Source organism: Archocentrus centrarchus, chromosome 16, assembly GCF_007364275.1.
Source record: "Archocentrus centrarchus isolate MPI-CPG fArcCen1 chromosome 16, fArcCen1, whole genome shotgun sequence".
In the NCBI taxonomy this organism is placed as follows: domain Eukaryota; kingdom Metazoa; phylum Chordata; class Actinopteri; order Cichliformes; family Cichlidae; genus Archocentrus; species Archocentrus centrarchus.
This window is the reverse complement of record NC_044361.1, coordinates 2957626-2983203: the sequence shown is the minus strand read 5'-3', so window position 1 is coordinate 2983203 and position 25578 is coordinate 2957626. Positions and strand designations below refer to the sequence as shown.

The 25578-nt window shown below is 43.0% G+C and overlaps 1 protein-coding gene across 2 annotated transcripts in view; it reads right to left on the bottom strand.

Moving 5' to 3' along the window:
• ube2e2 (ubiquitin-conjugating enzyme E2E 2) overlaps nt 1–25578 on the bottom strand; it is a 37834-nt gene that overhangs the window by 4189 nt on the left and 8067 nt on the right. For both annotated transcript variants that reach the window (XM_030748921.1, XM_030748920.1), the window contains one exon: nt 2045–2177. In XM_030748921.1, coding sequence (XP_030604781.1) covers nt 2045–2177 — 133 coding nt within the window. The remainder of the gene's footprint in view (nt 1–2044; nt 2178–25578) is intronic.

The window sequence follows — 25578 nt, the reverse complement described above, 5'->3', positions numbered from 1 at the left end:
TTTTCTCTGTTATTCACATTAACACTGATGTATCAGTATCAGGTCCAGTATAATGGGTCTGCCTGATCGCTCCACTGAGGGCCATTTTACACCATTTGTCACAGCTCCTGGATCAATATTGAGCCACAAATACACAGCTTACCTAAAACGGCAGCTTTTTATTGTTGTGAACATCATTATTTCGGTTTTATCCTCTGGAATAATTTCACATTTTTATATTTTTACTGAAACTGGCTCGCCAACAGAGGGCAGCATGGTGTAAAAACAATACAACACCCAGGGGCTCATCAGTTTTCCCGTCTCTGTAAACAGCCTGATCCAACCACACACACTGCAACATGTAGCATAACACACCCCTCCCAGCTAACAGCCTCCAAACACCGGGCCGCTTACGTCGGCCGTCTCTGCTCAGATTTGAGCTCGACATCTGTTCGGTCCTGACACTGGACACCTCTGCTTCTCCAATCATGAACATCTGGCCCTCCTGACCCTCCAAAAGGAAACCTCTAATGAGCCTTGGCACCCCCCCCCCCCCCCCCAAAAAAAAAAAAAAAAAAAAAATCACACACAAAGCAGGACATTATAAATAACCTTCCCACCCCCACCGCCTCTGCAGATGCAGCGCTCCTCTCCTGACTCAGAAACACAAACATCCACCTGGTGAACTTGTCAGGCCGAGTGCTGTTTTTTTTAAAGCAGGTCAGGTTGTGGATCCAAGATTCCCAAGGCTCAGATTTCTATAGTGAGGGAGTGTGTGGTGGCTCCAGGATGGAGAGTGTGGTGTGGTCTGGTGTGTGTGTGTGGAGGGGGGGTCTGGCTGCAGATCACAGTGTGTTGGAGGGGGTGGAGGTACTGAAGGGGGCGGAAACACTTGAGCTGCCTCTGGCTACAGAAAGCTGGGCTGAAGCCTGTGGATTTGTTTGAGTCTGCTGTCAAACACATAGCTGGTGGTTACACGGCACAAAGAGGGAGGAAGAGGGAGAGCGAGCACGGGGAGGGGTGCGCCTAACTGACGGGGGGGAGGGGGGGGGCCCGGGGGAGATGAAGGCCAAGTAAAAGGGCAATCGGGAGCGCTGCAAACTAAAGGAGATTTTCCCCGACAGGCTGCGTGTTCGGTAACGACATCCACTCGACATCGCTAAAGCGCTCTGCAGACAACGCCACATAAAAACCAGAACAGGAGCCCTTCACTCACTGAAAACGGGACGGGTCCGATTTTCAACTCAACCGCAGCACTTATTCCTAAAACAGCACAGCAGGAAAGTGCAAACCGAGGAGGGAAGCAGCTGTGACCAAAAGCTGCAGAACAGATTCACAACGGCTCGATTTTAACAGCTTTCCGGCCTTAATTTCCACTGAATGATGATTCATATTTTTTAATTGCAGTTTGTCTCCTATATGCAGTCACACTGCAGCCATGCACCTATTGATTCATTTTCATACTTGCCCGTCCCAGCGAGCACGTGTCAATCAAGGCCCTCTGCACACTTTAAATGTTCTTAATTTTAAAGAAGCCAAACTACACAAAGAAATTAATTCATTATTGGTAAAGATGATGCTTTATAATAAAGTAGCATCATTTTGCTTGAGTAAATGCTGCTAAACGTCTCTGTGAGGCTGGCGAGGGCTCTGTGGATGACAAAGGCTACACGAGACTTTATTTTTCTTTTTTTTTTGAGCTGTTTTGACGTTGAAGTTAAGCTGTTAGTGGAGAATCAACCACTGAAAAACTACAAAAATACTTCAGATTTCAGAATGAGATAAGGCTGTCTACATTTGGGAACGGTCAGTTTAGATACTGTTATGTAAATTGCTGCTCAGAAAATATAAAATATAAAATGAATGTGGTTTTATTATGAAAGGAAATATGCGGTCATACTTTGTGCGCTGTTACACGCCAATCACTCGGATCCCAGATTAAGAAATGAGCCAGACATCCTCCACACTCCCAGTCCTTCCAGACTCTGCAGTGTGAAGTCAATATTTGGCCTGCTGCTAAAAAACAATCCAAACATCTGAACAGTCGTGCCTTCTGGCTGCTGACCTTGGGGGGTTTGAAGGGGTAGTCTGGCGTGAAGGCAATGTCCAGGAAGAAGACCCCTCCCTCGTACACTGAGCCCGGTGGCCCCAGGATGGTCGACCTCCACTCATAGATGTTGTCTCCTTTGGGACCAGCGCTGGAAAATTGAAACAAAAGACTGGTTAATATGTTAATCAGCACAGAGCATTGAAATCGACATCCTGGAGTTCAGACCGCCAGCAGGCTGATAGATTTTTTTTTTTTTTTCTTTTGGGGGGGTGGGGGGTAAATGCCTGCTTCTGACATGTTAATGATGGAGATTTGGGGAATGCTGAAGCCGTGGAGGGTTGAGGGATTTTTTTAGTTCAAGGCTATTTTTGTAGGATTTACACGATCTTTCAAAAATTTTGATCAGAAGATCGGATTTCTGGCCACCGGGAGTCGAGGAAGTGAAGCATTTCTGACAAACTGACACACACTAATGATGCTGCAGGAGCACGAGAGCTCAACAAACCCAAAAATACACATAAAGCTAACAGAAATACAGGTAAATGGAGATAATTTATCTGCAAAAGCACCAACACTGTAAATGTTCATAGCACCAAAAATCAAACAGTGATAGACCAAAACATGATCAGTGTTGGAGAATGTGTGCTTGGTCTGTCCTGTGGTTTCCTCTCACTGTTTGATGTGGTAACAGAGGAGGTCAATAATCTGCCCACAGATTCATTTTGATTTTCATGACACTCATTTGGAAAAATTTGCTGACTGGACACTAAAAAACAGGACAAGCAATAACTGAGAAATGGCTGAAGAAAGAATCTGCAGCTCTCTCTGAATGAAGAAAAATACTTCAGGAAATGTGTGAAATGGAACAATTGAAATACTGGGAAAAATAATGGATATTGTATTCAACTGTGAAATGATATGCATCGATTTGTTCTGAAAATCTTGTGTTATTGTATATTTTTTTTTTTTTTGGAGGAAGACCCAACAGAGCAGATCTCTGGATGTGAGTGTTTGACGCCTCTCCTAAAAACAAAAACGAAACCAATCTATATATAAATCTGAATGAAAGGGTCTGCTGTGTGTGTGTGTGTGTGTGTGTGAGCATGAAGGAGGTGCACCCCTGCTTAAATACACTGACAATAAAACCACCAAGTTATTGGCCTCATTCTGCTCCTCTTCCTGCGGACAGACTCGTACTCCACATCTCAGACAGCAGTTTGTGACGGCAGTCCTCGCTCTGCTTTGCAGCCGTGATGAGGTCAGCGTGGACAAGCTTCACCCACATCTCAACCTGCAGTAGGTTCTGGTTAGAGTGGACCTCCGGCTCAGCAAATCTCCATAGCAGAAGAAGCACTGCCGTCACCAGATGCAGCCCAAGACGGTGGAGCTGGAGACGAGAGGCTCACGGCAGTGACCCGAGGAGCCCACCGGCAGAGAAACATGAGGAGAGAGAAGGGCCGGGGCTAACTGCTTAGCAGAGACTGTATTTTAAAAACGAGTGTGGATGTTCTCTGATAGTAAATCAATAACGTCTCAGATGGATGGAAAAAAAAATCATATTTCCACATAAATAAATGAATATTAGCCACGTTTTTTCCTATTACGTGGTAGCATTAGATTTAGACTTGGCTACACAAGTGAAAACAATATTGTGTTAATCCATACTGTCTCTGTAAATGTTTATACTTTCTTCATGCACTGAGGCAGATTTAATGTATAAATTATGTAAGTCCACTACAGTCTGGTGTATTTTATGTCTGCATGCAGAAAAGATGTTCAATCTGAGCCTCAGAGGAAAAGTGCTGCCCACCCCTGCTCTAAAGTAATCTAGATGTAACTGATACCGCATGCATTTCATTTTACCGCTGACAGCCCTGTCTGTGGGATTTATTTGTTCTATTTTGCATTGAAAAATTACAAAAATAACTTTAAAGTCTTTAACATAAGATATTTATAGGCCAAAGGGTGCAAAATGATTTCATATTCAGGCTGGTTTTTTTCTGCATTAGATGAGTATTTATGTAAAGTGGAGACTGGAGGTCACATCTGTTGTATAGGCGCCGTAATTAATACCATTTCCATATTAAGGGCTTCCTCCCCCTCCCACCATTGTTTGCAGTAAGACCCTGATCTGGCACAGAGCCAGGAAGAGACTGGGACAATGTCCAGATCACAAAGCCCAGGACAATGAACAATCCCTCCTATTTCATGTAATTACCAGGGATGGTGTTTAACGCCAAACCTCAGTATCTGGCAGATGTGCTAACAAATGTGTGGATATGAAATGCAGGCACGCAGGGCTGCGAAAGCACTTTTATTTAAACCAGTAGATTGAGAAGGATGTTTCCTGGAAGAACCTCCAACATTAAACTGTTAAAAGCAGCATCTGGCTCCAAGCATGCCCCTGACAATAGATCACTCTCCATAAATAGAAATCAGACATCACAGTTGAGACATTTCCTTCTTCCTTCCAGTGTCAACACACACACACACACACACACACACACACACACACACACACACACACACACACACACACACACACACACACACACACACACACACACACACACAAATTTCCACTAATCTACTTTGCCACTCCTTCACACTGCCCCTCTCTTAAGCCTGCTTTAATTAGCTCATTATGACTACTTATTCTCTGGGGAATTACAGCAGACTACACTTGATATGATAATAAAAACAATCTGGGCTCTGAAAGAAACTGTGGTTTGGTCATTTGTATCTGTAAACTTTAAAGTGTGATATTTAAAGTGGTACAAAGTAAGTGCTGGATGAGCGATTGTCATACAAAGGACACAGGTGGTGTTAGAGAGCACACACGGTAAGAAGAAGGTCTATCTAAACCACGGGGTATTACAACACTGGTTTGGTTTGTTTCAGCAGGCACAAACAGTGCTGTCTAAATATGTTCAAAAGGCACCAAATAACCCCAAAATTTGATGCTTTGTTTCTCCTCCAAACAAACGTTCGGACATCTAAACCCACTGGAGGCAGTGACCAGAAAGTAGGAGGATTTACAGGCACACAGAGACAGATGCTGACATCTGATAGCCAGCAGTTTGGGCCTGTCATAACAATGTAAAGTGAGGGGAAACCCACATTATGAACCACTGCTCATATTTAACTCGCCCTTTAAAAATGAAATTAAATCAGAGCCAAGGAATTGTGTTTTTATGTCTGCATGACGAGGGCTCGGAGAATATCCATATTTTCAGAAAAACAGAGGAAAAGAATCTCACTGAGATCCTGGAGGGAGAAAGACGCAGGCCTGTGGAGCTTACAGAACAGAAGGGGCTTGAATGGTATAAAACAAAGCTCACTTCAAGTAAAACTAATGTCTAATTAGTCATTTACCAGGGTCAGTCATAAATGTAAAACAGGCTGAACACTAGAACCACCAAGGGAGTCAATCTGATCCACAGGCAGTTTGAAGGACATATAAAGTGAAGATCCTACGCTGTAACCTGACAAACACGTCCCAGGAAATATAACTACATCAATGCAGCTCACAACTGTGATGGGCCCATTTGGTACCATCATTTCCTCCTGTGCATTTCCAGCTACTACTACTTTTTTTACACTCAAATGGAAGATAATGGATCCACTTGAAGAAAGAAACCCCACTGACAAGCAGTGTTGCAGGCACATGCCGCAGAAGTATAAATGCAGACGTTCCCATTTTGACACGCAGGTTGCTATATCATCAGGGCTTTCAAATTATGCCGACAGCAGGCGCATTTTCCACTTACTCCACCTCTCTGCACCGTCTACTTTTTCATTTTCCTAAAAAAATTTTTTGCACTGTCTGCCGTCTCCATTTCCAGCGCCATGTGGACGCACGTGGCAATATTTACATTCTTTCAATCTGAGCCATTTGATTGGTTCACGACTGCCATGTGACTATTCATATCGTCTGCTGCCATCATGGCTTCGGTCTCGGTCATAAGGCGCCTGCTACTTTGGTATGCCCCCCTGCTACTCTAAAACAATTTGAAAGCCCTGTATCATGACCCAACGTTAGCTAGGATTGATTGATAAACATATAGACAATGGAGTCAAATAAAAGATGAATAACTTCTGGAGGGTTGAATGGCTCGGGGATGGCATGTTGAGCCAGGGCAAAGTGGGCCAGAGTGGGGAAACATGAGGGCAGCAGTCTATACAGAGCAGGAACTGTAGCTGACTGAGAAGATGGTCCAGACTGCGGGAAACATTCAATCAAGTCGAGAGCGAAATCTAGCAGCGAGTAGCTGAATTGGATGGGTTTCAGGCCTGAGGAGGAGAGACTACAGTTGGGCTGGAGGGAAGAGAGGCTGCCCCAAGCATAGTTCGAGTATCTCGGGATACCCTGCAGTCATGTAGGCGTTGCACCAGACTGTTGTGGTGAAGAGGGAGCTGAGCCGAAAAGCAAAGCTTTTGATTTACCATCCATCTACATCCCAACCCTCTCCTACAGTCATGAGATGTGAAAGAGCAAGTTTGCAAATATAAGTGGCTGAAACTGGTTTTCTATGTAGGGTGGCTGGGGGCAGCCTTATGCTACTTTTCCACCGCCGAGGTGCCGGTGCTCGTGCCAGTGCTGGTGTTGATTTCAGTGAACGCTTAACGGGCCCGCGTTTCTGTGAACCGCTCCTTTACGTATGAGTGTGAGCGGGTCCTCGTCTGGACACAGAAGTCGAAGAGCGCAAACGTGGGAGAACACGCTCCCCTTTCTTGTGCTGCGCACACACTTTACAGTCCAAACCAAACTACTGCAGCATCTGTGTGCAGCACAGAGGTAAACACAGACAGGGATTAGAGCAAGGACGCAAAGGACGAAAACTACGCACTGTGTCCTTTTATCTGTGATATGAACTGATACAAAGCAGCAAGTTCACCCTTAGAGCCCAACCCAATTCACAGCCGTGAAAATCGCTTCGTTTTTCTCATGTAATACACATGTAATATGGTAGAAAACTTGATGTTGAGACGGCAGAGTCACGCCCTTCTGCCTCTTTTGTCATGCGTTCTTGGTTCGAGACCAGCTAGCTTGCGGGGCCCAAGTTGAACCCGTTTTTCGGCCAAGGACCGAGTGTGTTCACCGTGGAACATGAACGGTTTAAATACTGGCACCAGCACCCCATCGGTGGAAAAGTGACCTTAGAGACTGGGTGCAGAGCTCGGAGAAAAACTGCCCCTGATCCTCTGTAGCAAAATAAACTAGTTGAGGCAGTTCGGGTTTGTTAGGATGCTTCCTAGGTGCCTCCCTTTGGAGGTTTTGGAGGCACGCTCAACTGGGAGGAGACCCCGGCGTAGACCCAGAACCCACTGGAAAGGTTATATATTTTGTCTGGTCTGGGAATGCCTCAGGATCCCCCAAGAGGAACTGGAAAGTGCTGCTGGGAAAAGGATGTCTGAAATCCTCCACTTAGCCTTAGAGTTCAGATACTAATGGATGGATGGATCTTTTTCAACAATAGTGAAAACTATTTAGATGTGTTAGTTATTTATGAGTAGGTTCTAAAACATATTTGATCTGTAATGTGATGATCTAAATAACTTGTGAAAAAAAGATAAATTATAAAAATGAACAATCTTCAAGAAACGACATTTTTGCCATCACTGCTGATGCTGCAGCAACAAAAAAAAAACACCAACTGGCACAGAGACTGATGAGTCCAATCTTTACACATCACACGTCATTTGATTTATCGACTGAATGTGAGCACCAGCCGACCCACACGGGTCCAAATTGGTCCCGACATGTTGTCATAACTGGCACAGCAGTCGTTATGTTAGTGCCGGCCTTTACGCGAATTATTTTCGTGCTTCAGTCCCTCTGAACAGCAGGTTTTTACCTCATCAGTTGGTATGAACAACTGTTCAAAACAACCTTCAGATGCTGTCAGATGACACTTTGTATATCTAGTTTATTCTAAGCATACACCGACCTTTATCTGTGAGTGGGTATTGCTTTCGCATGCAGACCTTTTAGTGTAAATCTGACTGATAAAGGATTTGGTTCTTTTCAAATGTGGACGACTGAACCGAGCCACTCTGGCTCAACATTACTCTGTATTTCCTGCTGTTGGAAGAACCAAAAAGACTGCTTCTTTTCTTGCTTGAGGATATCTTCCCTCTGTGACTCTTTAGCTTACATTTCTGTGCTACAGACACACAGACACACTCACATATCAAGGTAATACTTTCATCACATCTATTCAAAAGCTTCTGTGACACTGCGGTGAATAAAAAAGGTGACTATTTCATTCTCTGGCATCCCCAGCAGAAGGAGATGCTCACTTCTTTTGAGGATGATGAGATTGTAGCGGCGATAACTCAGACATGAAGGAACGATAGTGATGATAGGGCACGGGAGAGGTCCTCGCTCAGCAGCGAGATTGCTGTAGGGGAGCTGACAACCGCACAAGGGCTGTGGATAAAGGCTAAGTCAATAGCTGAATGTGCATGCCACCACTGGCTGTTGCTTGGAGACCTCCTCCCCCCACCGGCACCGGCGCTCCCATGGTGCTTTGTTGCAGCTGGTTGAAGGCCAGCTCATTCAGGATCTGACAGTCTCTCTTCTCTGCTATTAGTTTTGGGAGATTCGAGCGGTGCGGCCGTCATAAAGTTCGAGTTGGGTCAGCGTTTGCAGGCGATTCTCTTTACCAGGCTGTTATTAATATGTGGTAATATTAGGAGTTAAATGCTTACATTACTCGCCCTGCACAGTATGCAGTAATTAGCAGGTAATCAAGGCATTGTTTGAGTTCACACTCCAAGCTATTTCTATTTTATCTTATCAGAGGCCAATGTAACATGATTCCCCCACACTGGCTGCACATGTGGCAACAGACACGAGAAATACAACCACAACAAAGACAACATTGCAATTAGAGACATTTCATATTCAAAAAACAAAGTGCTCCATAACAACAACAGCAGCATCACCAAGGCTGAAAGCACCGCAAAGTACAATTAACACAGCCTTTCCATTTCACCTGGATTTGTTCAGCAGAGACGTGCTAGGAAGTATAAAATGTACGCCGTACCTCCGTCCTGACGGTGTGAGAATCACTGCAACACTGAGGGTGCAACACACCGAGGAGCCACCACCACTCCAGACTCACAAGGCTGTTGACAACACAGTATGACTATAAATATGTAGTAATTTTATTTGTACATTTTAGATTAATAGTCAAAATTAGCAAAATAACGAGTGCTTGCAAAAATAATGAGCTCTGAAACTAACCTAGGTGCCTACACCCCCCTTTAGATTTAAATCCCTGCGACTCTGAGGGGTCGCCGCTGTCAGCTTGGAGCAAAATTCACAGGAGATTTCGAGATTGTGGAAAAAAAAGCTCACAGTTTATACAACAGACAGCTTTTATTCAAACTTATTCTACAGCTTTGTCAACAAACCCGCAGTGCACGGGAACCTTCTCTTTTCTTTAGCTCCAGCCAATCACGGCGCTGCCCCTTTGCTCACCGTGTGTGTCAGAGCGGCTCCAGCTTCACCATAATTTACAGCGGCAACAGCTGTGGATAACAGCGGCTGTCTACGCTCAGTCTTATAATACTTTTTAATTCGCACAGAGAGGTTTTATAGTCCATGTGCATCTATGCATCGTTGTCTTTTTATATAAAAATGAGTTGAAAGAAAAAAAAAACTGCACAAACAAAAATTACACGTGTCACTTTCAAGAAAGCAAATTTTTGGGGTGATTCATAAACAGAAAAATATGAAAATACACACAACAATACCTTAAATTTTACATTACCGCTTACTAGTATATAAACTGGTGACTTAATACTTCAGTCACCAGTTTATAGTCAACAAATTACAATGAAGTCATCATACTCAGGCTGTTTTTTTCATATGCTCCTATGTTTTTCTTTCAAACTAAATCTGAATTAAGTCTTGTTTGTAGATACATAATATTTAAAATATTTCATCAGATACACTCAAAATGTCTTGGTCACTAAAACATGCGTGGATGGTGCTTTACAAACACTCAGATTATTGCAGGTTAGTGCTGAAGTCCTGAAACAGAGAGTGACAGTCATGAATATTCCCCGTCACTTCTGTCTTTCTCTGCCTCTGTGGGAAAACCGTCTCCTCTTCAGGAACACAGATGAAGCTCTGCACACTTATATGACGTTAACCACCTTAACAGTGCTGTTTAAGGGCTTTGTTAGAGGCTGAAATAACAATAATCTCTGTATTAATAACACGCTACATCTGCCGCGCCCTGTCATCCAAATACCTCAATTTAATATTTAGGTAGTTTGTTTCAGTGTCTGGGATGCATTAGTGTGCGGGTGTCTGTGAGAATCTTGCCACTGCCTTGTCCTCTGAGATTACAATCATGGAGGAACCCTCTCTGACAGCTGTGCTGCTTCCTGCACAGCAGAGCCCCAAAATGATGTTTTACCACAGATTCATACTGCCCCTGCTTCTGGGTACTTGGAGATGCCCCCAATGACTAATTTAATAGTTGATTAAAACAGTACAGAACAAACAAACAAACAAAAAAACATGTCAACGGTCAGAAAACAGTCAAAACTGAGCAAAATCTAACAGATGTGGTTAAACAGATATATATATATATAAAAAATATGAAGGCTGTGTTGATGAAAGTGAGGTGTGAGATCGGTTGCTTCCACCTTTGCTGCACAACTCTTGTTTTTTGCCCCTTTCATTTACGATGGTGCACCTTGACCCCCCCCCCCCCAAGCCTGAGCTCACTCACTGCTTAGTTCAGCTCCAGCTAAAACGAGTAAAGCAGAGCCCTCACTCAACAAAATCTGTAGGTTTCTGTAGGTGAGCCTGTAGAAGGATTATCAACCTCGAGCTGCCGTGGGATCGCTCAGAGTCACTGTGACAGATACAGCTACCACGCAGTTACTCTGAGCCACGACTCTGCTCCCGCCTGAGTCTTTGTTCGCCAAACTCTGACATCACGCAGACTAAGAAAATTAGAGGTTAACACTGGCTAATGTTCGGTGTTCTCACACGCACCTCTGCTGGGTGATCTCTAGAAGAGTTTAGGGCTTCTGCATGTATGAAACCTTCAATAAATTCATGACTGCGGTGCCTGTGAGGAGGTTCGAGTAATGGCATCTTGCGTGTTTTGACTCAACAAAAAAAAACCCTCAAGTGAGCCAAAAGCTGAAAAACAACTGGAGACAGTGCTTTCTTTTCCTCTGCAAACCATCTTGAGGTTTCAGTTTCTTTTGTGGTTTATAAAGAGGGCACGGTACTACAGGCCTGCTTCATCATTTTTACCTCTCACTCTCAGTGCCTACAAACTATCCAAGCTCTGTCCCATAATCACAGACGGCCATATTTCCATATATATTAAATTATCTTTCCTTCCCACAGTACAGCTCGGCCGTGTGACCAGAGAGTCCTTTGCAAATTTAATCATCCACACAGCCTCACCTCATAGAGTAATCCACAGATAGGTGCCAATGGCAGAAGATAACCTTTATCTTAAAGCATGGGAGCTATGCTAATCTTTGCAACATTGCTAACCTATCTCATAGTTATTGTCACCTAGAGGCAGCAGGGATCAAGTTAAGTTGACGAAAGAGTGTTAGTCATGAGACAGGCTTGTGAATTTATAAGGCAAAGTAAAATTATCTGCTCTGATCGTGTTTACAGGAAAAAGCTTTTCACGGACTCTTTAAGGGGGAAATTGTTACACATCAGATGTCACGTGAGGATGCTCTGGAGCAAACTGAAAATGTCAGACCAGAATAAACTTAAGTTTTTCTACATCAAAGAAAACACTGCAAGCAATCACCATTAAAGAATGTAAGAGTGAAAAGCACAGCTGCAGGGAAACAGCAGGAACAAACCGTCTTGTGTGCTGCGTGGCGGTGATGGAGTCTTACAGAAACTGACTGATAAACAATATACAAATCCCCTCTTCACAGTCACTGAAACACAACCAACAAATTTGGCGGTAAGACCACTTCTTTAATGGTCTCTCTGGTTACACAGCATATTAGGCAGCAGTGGTAACAGGATATAATTTAATAAATCTGCATCTGATGTTTATTTTTGTTCAGCAACAGTAGTTCACAGTCATATCAAATTAAAGGGGAACTATCATCCTTTTTAATTTGATCCTGTCATACACACTGCTCATGTTAGCCATCCATCATCTGCCACTTATCTGGGCTGTGGGGGCAGCAGTCTAAGCAGAGACTCTTCCTCCTCCGGCTCTTCTGGGGGGAACACCGAGGCGTTCCCGAGCCGGCTGAGACACAGGGCCAGATTTACCAATGGTACACACCAGTGCCAAACCCTCTTCTTTTAAAAAGCCACAGTTGGTTTTACTAAAAGGCGCTAGTTTTGCAACTGAGAGGCGTGGACATAATCTAGCAGTTAGCCTGACTGCACATGTATTTGTAGGCATTTCCATGTGAGGTAAGTATTTAAAAGAATCAAATAAATGTGACTCACTAAGGCTTGTGATTGCCTTATCTTGTGCTGGCTGTGGTTGTGACGGTTGCCACTAGGAGTGTATACTGTGTGGAATGAGAGGGGGGGAGATGTTATCAAAGCGAGTGCTTTACTGGTGCGGGTGGACGGCCCAAAGTTTTGACTCTGTCCTGTAACTCTTCACCAAGGCCTCACCCTGCATGTTTAGGGTCAAGATGCACATATTTCTGGTCCTCATGAATATTAGTATTTAAAAAAAAAAAAGAGCATAGCTGAACTAAACTGAGCATTAGAAGGAGGAGAATCCCAATACAAGATCCATAAAACATCCTGTTTTAGAAGTTATTTTAGTTTTTACCCTGATGGAAGAAATCACCCTTATCAATAAGATAACAATAAAAAGAAAGAAACTTCCATTTCTATACAACACAACTCTATATGTGAACATAATATACACAAGGCAGGTAACAAAAGAAAATAATTGTTTTAAAGGGCAGGGGTGTAGTAACACATGTAGAGTAAATCATCTTCACCAAGGTTCACTGTAAGATGAATCGTATGATAATCTGGGATTACTACTGACTGTAAATCATGCAAAGTTATTCTAGCAGAGTCCGAGAATAAAAATATGGAGCTGGAAATAAACATAATAGCAGGTCCCCTTTAATCAACCGTGTGAAAGGTTGATGTTGAGTAATGTGTGAAATTTCTGGCCACAGTGCTGGTCTTCCACTTTTCTCATAAAAGGATGTGAATGTTTCAACATTTTCCTGAGAATGCTTTCCCAACGCTCGCAGCTGATACTTCTATTAAAACACGTGGATGAAGTCAGCTCACCTGACACCGATCTGTTAATATTTGTCTGGACATATGACTGTTTATATACAGAACATATAGACTTACAGCTGTGAGCTGCAGGAATGGTTTTAAAGGTTTCTATGGATTTATTTTTCTAGCCGCTGTAAAAACTGGTCTCTACAGGAAGCCGGTGTAATCGGCACGGCTCCGAGCCAACTACAGCTGGCACCCTCCCTGAAACCAGAAACTACGCCGCCACCTTTAAAGTGTTAAAAAGGGTGAGGACTGCGATGCTGAAAAGATGCTGTTAGATCCGATATTGCTCGCACGTAATATGAAAGGTCACCCAGCAGAAACATGCAAACATAATCAAACATGATGCCGCATGTGTGTGTGTGTGTGTGGGTGAGCAAAACAAAGCAGAAAAACAGAGCGGTCCAGAAGCAGCCCGTCACACAGAGCGCTGTTTATAGTGGCAGGTAAATAGCTGTCTGAGCCACAAACTGCACCAAGGGGCTGATAAATAAAACAGGGAAGTAAACTCGTAATTGAATGTGAATCAGTATGTTTTGGAGCTTGTGAATACCGCGAAGCACAAATAAAGCTATTATCTGCATTATTCGCCATTCCAGTTCATTCCCCACAGGCACCCCCCCCCCTCAACAACAGCACCACCATTCAGTTAAGATCTTCTTTTCTATCAGAGCGGCTGTGGCGGTTATCAGAAGAGGAACTATAATGAAGCAATCTTCTTTCCCCCCAACCGTGAAAGAGCCCCAAGACCAATTACTGTGCAGCTCGACAGCCGGGGTGACACCTCCTTCCTCTGTTCTCTCGTCTTTATTGTCTCAAATGACATGGTGTGGTTTTTTTTTTTTTTAAAAAATCAAGCCTTTTTTTGTTAGTCTGTACAATGAATACTGCAATTACTGACCGGAAGGTTTATACAGCAACAAGGGAAATGGTTGAGTAGGTGGATGCATGCATTTCCAAGTCGAAGGGAATAATCCAGTTTTATTCCCACAGGGAGACAACTGTGCACGCTGGGTTCAATCAATTGACACAGCAGTGAGTATCGAACTGAGGAAGCATGCTTTAAGAGAGAGGTTTGGAGAAGTGGCCTTTTTCCTCAGAGGTTTGTCCCCACCGGGGTTTGGAGTCATGTTCATACAGCTGTATTTTAATTATTATAATATATGGGATATTTAGGGTATATGACGGGTAAAAATGTACGCTCATGTAGACATCCCAGCCACAATAAACACACGCACCAGTACCTCCTCATGCTTAACATGGTGACACATTTATCAGTATCAGCAAAAACTAAAAGACCTTTCTGTCATATTTTTTTAGTTTAGTTTGTGAGTTTTTTTTTTTAAGAACAAAAGCTACTTTTCCCTAAAGGTTAATTATTTTTACTTTTATTTGAATAAAAGTAAAACAACAATAACCGTTTCTCAGACAGCTCTGGTTGTGAGCAGAGAAGCCCCACCCACTTGCTATTCAAACCCTTTGTTTGCCAGAGGCAGCCAATCACAACCAAAGTTGCTTAACCCTTTAACGTCGGGCGATCGCCGCTGAAGTGCCGGTTACCTGCCCTTACTAGTCGCCAACAGCTGGTTAAGACATAGCGTATCGCTGACTTTTTACCATAACCCCATGACCGTCTGTCCTATCGGAAAAATTCAAACAGTTCCTGAAAGTTCAGAAATTGCACTTCACAGCCACACAAGGGGTGTTACAGTATTTATTGCTGGAAGTCTGCAAACGGCAGCACTTTTGAAGAACATTGTGTCACAGCCAACACCTTCACCATTATAGGGTTAAGGGAAATGACTGAGATCTGTACCAGAAAACCAATTTATTCTACACATGAGTGAGAGCAGCTTCTTCCTGTCCTTTCCTTTCAAAGTAAAGGCCCTAGAGATATATACTGCATGAGGAATAAACACTTGCTGACAAGAAATGGAATAAAAACGCTCACTGTAGTACGATGAGGCAATTTACAGCAGATTACAGGACTTAAATAAAATCTTATCTTTGGTTCTGAAAGAAATTTCTTTTGTTCCAAATAAATGCGCATTTTTCTTCCCATGTTCACGAAGCTGTAAATAAACCAGGGGATCTGATGTCTGCAAACACTTCTGAGGTGCAACACAGAATTCAGTGTAGTAAGCATTTTTCCCATCTCTGCTCCTGCTGCTTGTTGCCAGCATCTGGTGCAGTGCAAATGTTTGCCTCAAGCTAAAAATGTATAAAGCAGAGCATATATCATTACCATAACACACACATGCTTTGCATAAACTACAGCACAACATCATGAGTCATAAAAATAACACTTAGCCAACAAAGCCACACCGCGTAACTGAATGATGACAACTACAAAAGGAGAAACTTCAGTTCCCTAAAATGAGGACACACAAACAAAATGTGGACAGTTTGGCAAAATTTAACAAAAACCAAAAAAAACATGCCAAGATCCAAATCATAAACAGAATCTGTGTACAGAAGCTTTTATAATTGCTTTATGAGCATGTAATTATAAACATTTGCTCTGCTTCAATAAAATAAGCTAGAATTTGTGCTGACATGCAAACTGGTCGCCTGGCCGGGGACTCGCAGGAACGCTGCTTCAGGAAAGAAAACTGCCTAAAAAACAGATTTGCCTCTGAGACAAAACTGCAGCATCTTGCAATTTATGAACTAAATTAGCCAAGTGTGCAGTGTTAATATTTTTAATTTTACAGCCATCCGCTAAAGTCTGTTCAGCCATAATTGGAGCTGGTCTCTTCAGCCTCTCTGCTCCCTCCACAGAGGTGCTCTGGGCAGCCATTTGGTCTCATGGCTGAGGGAGTGGACTTATTACCAAAAAGGTCAGTGATCAGAACAGCTGAGCTGCCAGGTCTGCTACAGAGCCTGATACTTCTCCGGTCTATTCCCTCGACGCCGTATTAGCTCCAAGGATTGCAGGTAGAGAAATGTATCGAGTTTTTTTTTTTTTTTTTTTTTTAAAGCTGCACATTAAACAACCCGGCAAAGAGAAAAGGTCATTCATTTGGGATTTTATTCACTGCTTATTATTCATTTCACCACTCACATCAGAATGTTAAGAGCGCTAACATTTCATCCCCGAGACCGCAAATGTGTCATTAAGACACTTTAAAGCTTCTTGGCAGGAGCTGTGATTTGTGACTTCAGGGGGAAATCTATTACGTTTTAAGATCCCAGTCACAGGGGTAATGGGATCTCAGAGCGACTGTTTACTTGTGAGTTACAGTATTCGTTTGCTTGCCAAAAGATTCCTTCTGTTTGCTTTCTCGCCAGCCTCAGATTACCAGTCAGTCATTCTCAATGACCTAAACGGCTTGTGTGAAAGCAGCGCTGTAACGGCAACACTCCACCACAAAATGTCCACACGCCGTGCTTCACGCTCGACTTCCCCACAAACCCATTAATAACGCTGCGGACAAATTTTTGCCAGAAAAACTACCTCACAAACGAGGACATCGAGAATACAATGACACGCATGAATCAAGCCAGGCCGCGTTCACTGTCAAACAAGTGCCGCAGTGGAAAACATTAAGGATGAATTAAACTCTGGCTTGTGTCAGAGGGAGAGCATGTGCTAGCTTTAATCTATAGGAGAAGATTTATCCCTTCTGCACTCAAAGCTTTGTGTGAGGAGAAAAACAATCAGGACAGATTCGTTTGTCTGGAGCTCTCGTACAGGGGACACAGAAAGGATGCACGTTTAAGATCTCTTTATTTAACATTTTTCCCTGATAGTCTGAGAGTACTTTGCTCTTCAGGAACACATCACTGTGCATCTGAGCAAATAAACTTAACTACATATTTTGTACTATACGATATTCAGGTTTGTCAGCATAAAGCGAATGGAGGTTCATACACGCTTTCTTAAATCGATGATCAAATAATACAGATTGTAAAAGGTACTTTCTGAAGAGGCTCCACAGTGTAGCGGTTTACACCTAACAAGTGAAAGATTCCTGGTTTGATTCTGGGAAGAAATCCCTTTGGGGTCGCATCAGGAAGGCTATCCGGCATAAAAAAATCTGCCAAATCAAACTCGTGGAGCGACCCACTGTGGCGACCCCTTGTGTATAAGGAAGCAGCTGAAAGTAGTTTATAACGCAGTATTCTAACAAATGCTTTTAATTGATAAGTACTTTGTGACAAAAATAATAGAACGATATAATCAGCTGTTTCTCCTGCGAGTTTCTCATCTTGTGGACAGACTCCAATTCATCTGTCACAGACTGCAGCTGCCGATGGTAGTCCTACTTCTTCAGTGTTAGATGGGTCCTGGTTAGAGTCACCCTCATGTTCTCCAGATTAAAAAAGGACTGCCGTCACCAGCTATAGTCCAAATCATGCAGGTGGAGTCCGCCCGAGAGCAGGCAGGAAACACCATATTAGAAAGGCCTGTGCTTGCTGGCTAACAGCGACTGAACCTTTATAACAATTATGGGCTTTTCCACCTGTAAATCCATTACAGAAGGCATTATTCTCTTGGAAAGAAAACAATAAAAATGACAAACGTCTACTAAGACTACCACTACCCAGAGTTCTGGAGTTGTAGTTACAGAGCTGACATGTTAAACGTGTTAGCTCTCCTAATTTCTAGAGCAATTGATTTTGAGATTTGGTTAAGTGAAAGAGAAGATCCAGTAAACTGGTGGAGTTTGAAGAAAATACATATGATTTTAAAACTGACAATGTTTTTATTATTATTATTTTATCAGTGACTGTTATTGGAAAGAAAACAAAATAAAAAAACAAACAAAAATGAATGTAAACCATCGTCCACGCAGGAAGTGACCAGCAGCAACGTGATGACCAGAGAGCATAAAGTCGATAAAGTCCGACTACAGACAAAAAAAATATGCTGGCGTCACAAAGTGGGTGGCCCCGAGATTTGAAGCAACTACCAGCGAGGACACAGGACACTCTTGACTGACATATGATGGTAGTAAATGCATTAGAGGGTTACCTAAGCAAGTGGAGCCCGAATGGCCGCTAGCGTTCGACCCTCAGCTTCAAAGCCATAAGTGACATGTGAATGGCTTCCTGTGTCATCGCAGCTTTAGACCATCATGAGGAGAATCAGAGAAGTGCCATAGATCCAAATAGTTTCACTAACTCAATCATTCATAAGAAAAACAACACATTCTGCAGCCCCACAATCTCCACTGTTTGTGTTTGCTGTGTGTTAAATATCTTTTTATTTAACAATGCTGGCCAGACCAAAAAAAAAAAAAAAACATCCAAAAGGTGGAAAACTGTGGTCTACACTTTTCTTAAGAATTCAGTCAGCTGAGATAGCAGTAACTAACATTTGTCTCCATTTCACAGACAAGTCTATTTACAATGTATGTAAATAGAAATCTTCATGTGCATCACACCTGCGTAAATGGCAGATGAAGGTGAGAAACTCAGCAGGTACATCACTCTCCGGAGTAAAATGAACATCAAAGAAAAGCCACAAAAAGAACGATGTGTTTTTCCACTGCAGGATGCAAATAACTCGAGTTTATTTACATAAAAACACTCAGCATGCAAAATTAGCCCAGAATTACGACAAATCCGTCACTGAGTGAATGATTGATACCGGTGACAGATGGCGTGTGTCTGTGTGTGTTTTCTGGGTCATCCAGGCTGTCTCTCCTTTCGTGCGGCTGACACTGTGGAGAAACACCTCGTGGAGGTCTGCAGTTGAAACAGCTTCTGTGTGTGACCCATCTGCCTATCAGTGTGTGTTAATCTGCAGCACATCAAAGCACTAAAATCCCACCAATAACAATTCATCGATGCTTCAAGGCACAACACGGTTATCAAGTCGAACACCCGGGAGGTGTTCCTGCAGCCCACCCCCACCTCCTTTCCTCTGGTCCCTCCTCCCCTTTATGAATATTGATAAGCCCTCCCTGCTGTGCTTAATGGTAACGCCATGAAAAATTATGCTGGCTGCGTCACTCGCACATAATCCCCCTGGAGGGGGGGGGGGGGGGGGGGGGGGGGCACAAGATGCATGAGCGGCCACCTCAGACACCAAGACGATCCCATCAGTGAGAAGAGAATTAGAGGTCAGAACCTACGACAGCGGCAGCCTCATTTCTGGGGGAGTCTTGATGATGATGATGATGGAGGTGCGTATTCGCGTTAAGGCTGTGAACCAGCGAGCGCGTGATGCTGTGTGAAAAGGACACTTTTCTAACAGCTCGCCTGACATCATCGAGCAGCGACGGCTCAGTTCTGGAATCATGTCAACACAAAAGGAAACGCACGGAGCGAAGGAGACTATTTGCTCCAAAGGTCAGCCATGTAATACATCTGTATCACAAAGCTCGACAAAGGGAAGAATGATGTGTGAGGCAGCCAGCTGATGCTCCAATCAAGCAAAAATAACTCGGCCTGCAAGACGGGATTATTTTTGATTAACCCGCTGATAACCTGCCGGTTAATCTTGTCTTAAATATGTCAGCAAACGGTGTAAAACCAGCATAACAAACAGGCAGACCAAAGCTAATCCCTCCTTTTAAGAAACAAATGCAAACTGCTTAAAAAAAAACAAACAAAAAAAACAGAACTACTCTTCAATTATCCATAATAATTGCATACTCTGAATATGTCTAATTAAAAAAAAAAAGAAATCAGCAAGGTGGTTTTGGCCTTCCACCTTTCACAAAAGGAAAATTACGAGGACTGATTTTCTTTTAATATTTTGTTCATCTAATGGCCAGAAACAACAGGAACATGACTTCTCTGAGCCAGGAAACACCACAGAGTAGTGTCTTTGTTTGCATAATGTGACCAGTTAATTGGGATATTATAATACTTCAACCATTTAACTTTAGATTTTAGGATAAGAACAGTTCTGGTTAATACCTGCCAAAAATGAGGTTTCAAAATCTGGGGTAAATTTTACTAATATGCAAAGAAATCCCATGATTTATGGAGTGACTTTGGTCACAGTGTAAACAGTATGTTTTTCGCACTTTGCAGACAGCCCCTCTGCACCTGTTGCACAGCCGGCTTTACAGAGAGAGAGGTCAGAGGGCGCCGTGTGTGGACTGTGCATTTCAGAGATATGCACCATAATTAAAGAACCCAGGAGAACCGGGAGTGATAGCGAGGATGCTTCTTTATTCCAAAGCTTAGTTCAGGGTCAGTTATGTGTGACTGGTCTGCTCCAGCATTTTAGGTAAATAATTACTAACTTATAAATCACAGCTGGGTGGAGCTGAGCTTCACCCCAATTGGCTCTGTTGGACTGACAGCGGCTCTCAGTCCCAGTCTGCCCTTTGGTTAACAAATGGTTTAAGTGTTAGTCTTTAATGATGTGCTGCATGAACATAAATATGATGTTAAATGGATGCTGAAACTGCAAGAAAATAAATAAATAAATAAATAAAAATAAAAAAAACCTGGTTTGGTCTTCTTTTGTCTGAAATAAAAAAACTACTGAACACTACTACTAACGGTAACACGGGGCCTGCGACTGCGTATTTGTACACTGTTCAAGTGCTCTCAGTTTATAATTCTCAAATCAGCACCGAAGCTTTTCTGTTTTAAATGACTTTTTAATCAAGTCTCCCTCAACCTTATCTACTTCCACTTCAGTTAGTGGTTTCCTATATTTCCCTGAACGCATCCTGACAGAAGAGAGAGCTGAACTTGTTACTCAAAGTGCACCGTGGGTTGTGGCTGCGCTGCTTTTAATCTATTCGATTTGCTCCAGGAAGAGAAACTGGTACGTCTAGCTCTTCAGCGACGGATTATTCTGCCGTGATTGCTGAACATCGCTGAACAATAGCAGCCGTTTCTCTGAGTCTGGATGGGCTGACACACAAAGCTGGCTTTTACTATTAACGTTTCAGGCAGCTGAGCGTTATTTGGCTATCACTCCTCTGACACTGTAATGGAAGTTTTTGTTTGGCTGACTGTGAGGTGGAATAGCACAGCGTCCAGACCAACACATTTTGGACACAGACGCTGGGTTTTTGTTTGAAATGTGGACAGAATGAGTAGCGACAACTCACGATTCCACAGAAATGAGGAGACGGGTCAGCCGAGAAGCAGGAAGGAGCGTTTTTGGCAGGAGCGTTTTAAAGTGAGCCGAGGAGGAAGATGTGGGATGATGATGATGATGAAATGGGATTTAGCAGATAAAGCAAAAATGATTCCACTTTTCTGGTCGCCTTGGGAGAAGCACCACGTTTTAACTTCTTCAGCTGGAGCTCAAATCTGTGATATTCACGCGGGGCTGGAAAACAATTCACATAATCCAGAAAAAGCAGCGAGTATTCATTAATTTTCACTTAATAAATTGTGAGGATTCCTGTTTTTCTGCATTTTGCACCAAAAGCCGTTTTCCCATGTAAACCTAGGACAGTTTCTGGAAAACTAAGTCAGGATATTTTCCACGCAGCAGGAAATATTCCGCTTCAGGTGACCTTACACTGTTAAATACTCTGTGGTTTAGATGAGGTAACTGCCTGGACTTAGTGTGCAGGAGGCAGGACACACAACACCCACTCACTAGTAAGGCTGCCGATCATAACCAAAATAAGGCTCAATTATTTCACACAACCATTCATTAACTTAAACATCACGCAGTCATTTTATGTTAAAACATGCTTTTAAAGATTGTTTCCTTGAACTTTAAATATAATTCAACTGAAAGAGAAATACATAAATGAATAACAAGGCGGACATGTGGAGGGCACAGGATCTTCCTGTCAGGGAGTTGACTAGTGGGAGTTTTTAACCGAAAAGCCCCTCTGACAAGAGCAAATGCTGCTCCCTGCCAGCCCGTCTCCACTGTGGGAGCAAATGAGGGTGAAGACGGCCCGAGGGAGCAGTCGACTTGGGTGCCTCGGGGGGAAAAGGGTGACAGCGAGCCGAAGCCAAACTAAGTGTTGTGTTCTACCAAAAGTGGACTGGGTAAGGGACCAGGAGAGGTCCGGAAACAAAGACAGCTGCAGGCAGCTGATAATCCTTCCATGGGTTCTGTTACAGAAACTTTACTGCTTCTACATGGATCTTCTTGACAAAGGAGTCAGTTTTAAAGGCGGGTTATAATTTCCATGTCCATAAGTATACTCGGGTCTGCTTGGGTCCAAGCCATGTAAATTTTGTCAGATGGTAAACGCAGGGATTTGTGCATGCCTGCCCATTTTTTAGTTGCAGGGAGACTTCACAACAATCAACCAACTCCACATGCGCCTTCCAGCCTTAAAGTAGCGTAACACAAATGACTACTCATCCGTGGTGTGCGCAGCTGTCCAGGTTTGCACCAGAGAATAACGTCCTCCTCAAGAGCCTACGATGTGACCTATGTAAGGAATCGACACGATGCCTGTATCGCTGTGCTTCCTGCACCAAAACACTAGCTGGCGATAGAGAGTCTCTTTGAGTTGATTCATTCTCCGTTTGCATGATTTAAAGAAAAGAAAGAAAATGAGTACACTACGGTACTGAACGGGCTTCCGTGGACGTTCCCGATGGAAAAGTTCCCGATGTGTTTAAAGCTAAAGCACGCCGCTGTAAGGGACAGGTGTACACTTGATTCATAACACACCTTTACACTCAGTTAAAATTATTTTTATTGATTATTTTCTTTTCATAAAATCGCTGGAAGCCAAATTCATAATTAAGATTAAAATCTGATTAAGCACCAAATGTACCAGAATACTACCTGTACTGTTTGCACGCTGGTACATCACAGATTTGTACTACGGAGGGATTTAGGAAGTGATGAAACCCTTTTCTGATATTTAAATAATCAAATAAGAAAATAATCTGTATGTTATTGGAGAGTAAACAGCTGATAAAAAGAAAACACCCTCTGTGGGTCAGCAGCCTTTGCTGCCTTTGACTGTCTGAAGAGGTGCAACACTTTCAGATGATGGCAGCAGCATACATTTGAATCTTTGTGGCTTTGAAAATCTGGTATTAGTGATAAGCCTTTCATGCTTCCCTTTAAGCCCATCTAATCAAAAGTTCATCCTGGTAAGATCAATGCAATATTTGCACATGTTGATGGAAAGAAAAGCAAAATAAAAAAACAATTCATTGCAAAACCTGCTTTATATGCTTCAATAGGTGTAAAAGCACAAGCTGCCTGTACAATATACTTGAAGTGTATGACAGTGAGAATAATTGCCATGTCAAATCCTCTTGGGCTTTCAACATGTTCCTGTTCGTTTGATGCATGACAACTGCCAAGGTGACAAGCAGACTGTCACAAAGCCGAGGGTGAGATAAAGCTCGGAGACGCATTTAAATACCGGCTTGCGATTTCCAAGTGGTGACATCGCATTGAAGGTATGACAGGTTTGTTCACACTGCACAGAAATTGATTTTTTTTTTTTTTTTTTTTTTTAAAAACAACTTAAGCATTAATATTGCAGCCTCTTTATAGCCAAAGAAAGCCAGGAGACATTAGTAAGAAAGATTTATCAGGACAGGCAGCTTATTTAAACAGCAGATTGTGATGTTTAATGCAGACGAGGGTTATCACAGGAACCTGGAATGAAGAAAAGGCGTGGGTGTTTTATTATATTTATCAAGTGGGAACCTCCTGCCACAGATGCTTTGCTAAATTAGATCTTCAACACTTCCCATGGTGTTAAAGGTAAATCTGGACTCTTAGCACACATCTACACTGATGAGACATTTTTACACATGAACTTTGGATCATTTCAGGAGAATAAGGAGGGAATATTAAACAGTTGTCTTTCCCCTCGTCACACGACAGGAAACAATCCCGCTCAGACTACGGTCATGCTTTTTTGTATATTGGAATAGGCTTTAAAATAAATATTTGTCTCAAAATATAAAATTTCACTTGTTATTTTGTAACGTGCAAAACAAGAAAAATGTTTTGACTACCATAAGCAAACGTGAGGCGTGGTGAGGTTAGATTCAACTGTATAAACACAACAAACACAAAAAGCAAAAGTCCCCTTTTCATCCATCTTCTCCAAAGTTGGGTCACAGTGGAAGTAGGTTAAGCCGGGTATTCCAGATGCCCTCCTCCCTAACATTGCTTTGCAGTTCCTCGTGGGGGAATCCTGAGGTGCTTCCAGTCCACTTCATCCTTACGTGTACTCCCAGTTAGGCATGTACAGAAAACCTTCAAAGGGAGGCATCCTGACCAGATGCCCAAACCTCTTCAGCTATAGGTGTCATGTACAAAAAAAAACTACACTGCAGATTCTGCTAGGTAAAGCTAGCCTGTCACAAGTGTAGTCCAACCACGCTTAAGACCAGGCGCAGGGGGGCGGGCCTTCGAAGAAAAGCCAAATGCTTCCCAAATCCAAAGGAATGAAATGCCCATCCCTACTTTGGACATGTTTGCACTCCTGAGAAAATGCCCTGAAGGGAGCATACATGCTTCTCTGTAGTGTACCCAGAGAGTTTAAAACAAACAAACAAACAAACAAAAAAAAAAACGTGTGTACATGAATAGTGTTTATAAAAGGCTGCAGAGGCAAAGAACGACAACTGAACAGTTTTTGGGGGCTCAGGTCTATTTAAAAACAAACAAAAAACATGAGACAAAGCACTGCAGCCTGTTACAAAGACGAGAGCCTCATCCAATGCACAAGAAGCTTACATCATCGCTCTGCAAGCACATAGCTGGTATTCTTCCAGTGTAGATGTGAGCCGTTTTCCTCATGTTCACAGCTCTGATGTGTATAAACTCCGTTCTGAAGCCTTCCCTCGGATCAACAGACCAAGCTGATCAGCTCAGCTTCCCTAGTGACGGGAGAGAAATGCAGACACACCACCAGCGGACCAGCAAACGACGACATCCCCCACTACAGTGTAGGCTCTATGGGGGGGAGTCAGTGAGGTGCTATAAATCAAGCTCAAGTCCTAAAAAAGTTCAGAGCTGCTGTGCATGCGTGAAAAAGGCTAAACATGCAAAGATGGGCTCTCCATTTTGCAGAGAGGAAAGCTGCAGGGTCCCTTCCACCGCCCTGAAGGTGAAAAGCTTGTCGGTGAAACAAAGGAGACTGCAGATTTTGAACTACACGATAAAAAGAGGGGAAATTCTCTCTGACTAGGACGCACAAACAGAGGGAGAGTCTGGAGAGCTCCTGAGCTGAGATAACGCGCATCAGCTGGCCCCCAACACCGCATTTACTGAAAGTACTAAAGTGAATCTCTTAGGTACAACTCACTGTCTGCCTCCTGAAGGGGGGCCAACAGTCTGTGACTCCATTTGTCGCGGGGGGGGAATGAATTGAATAACCTCTCAGGCTAACCT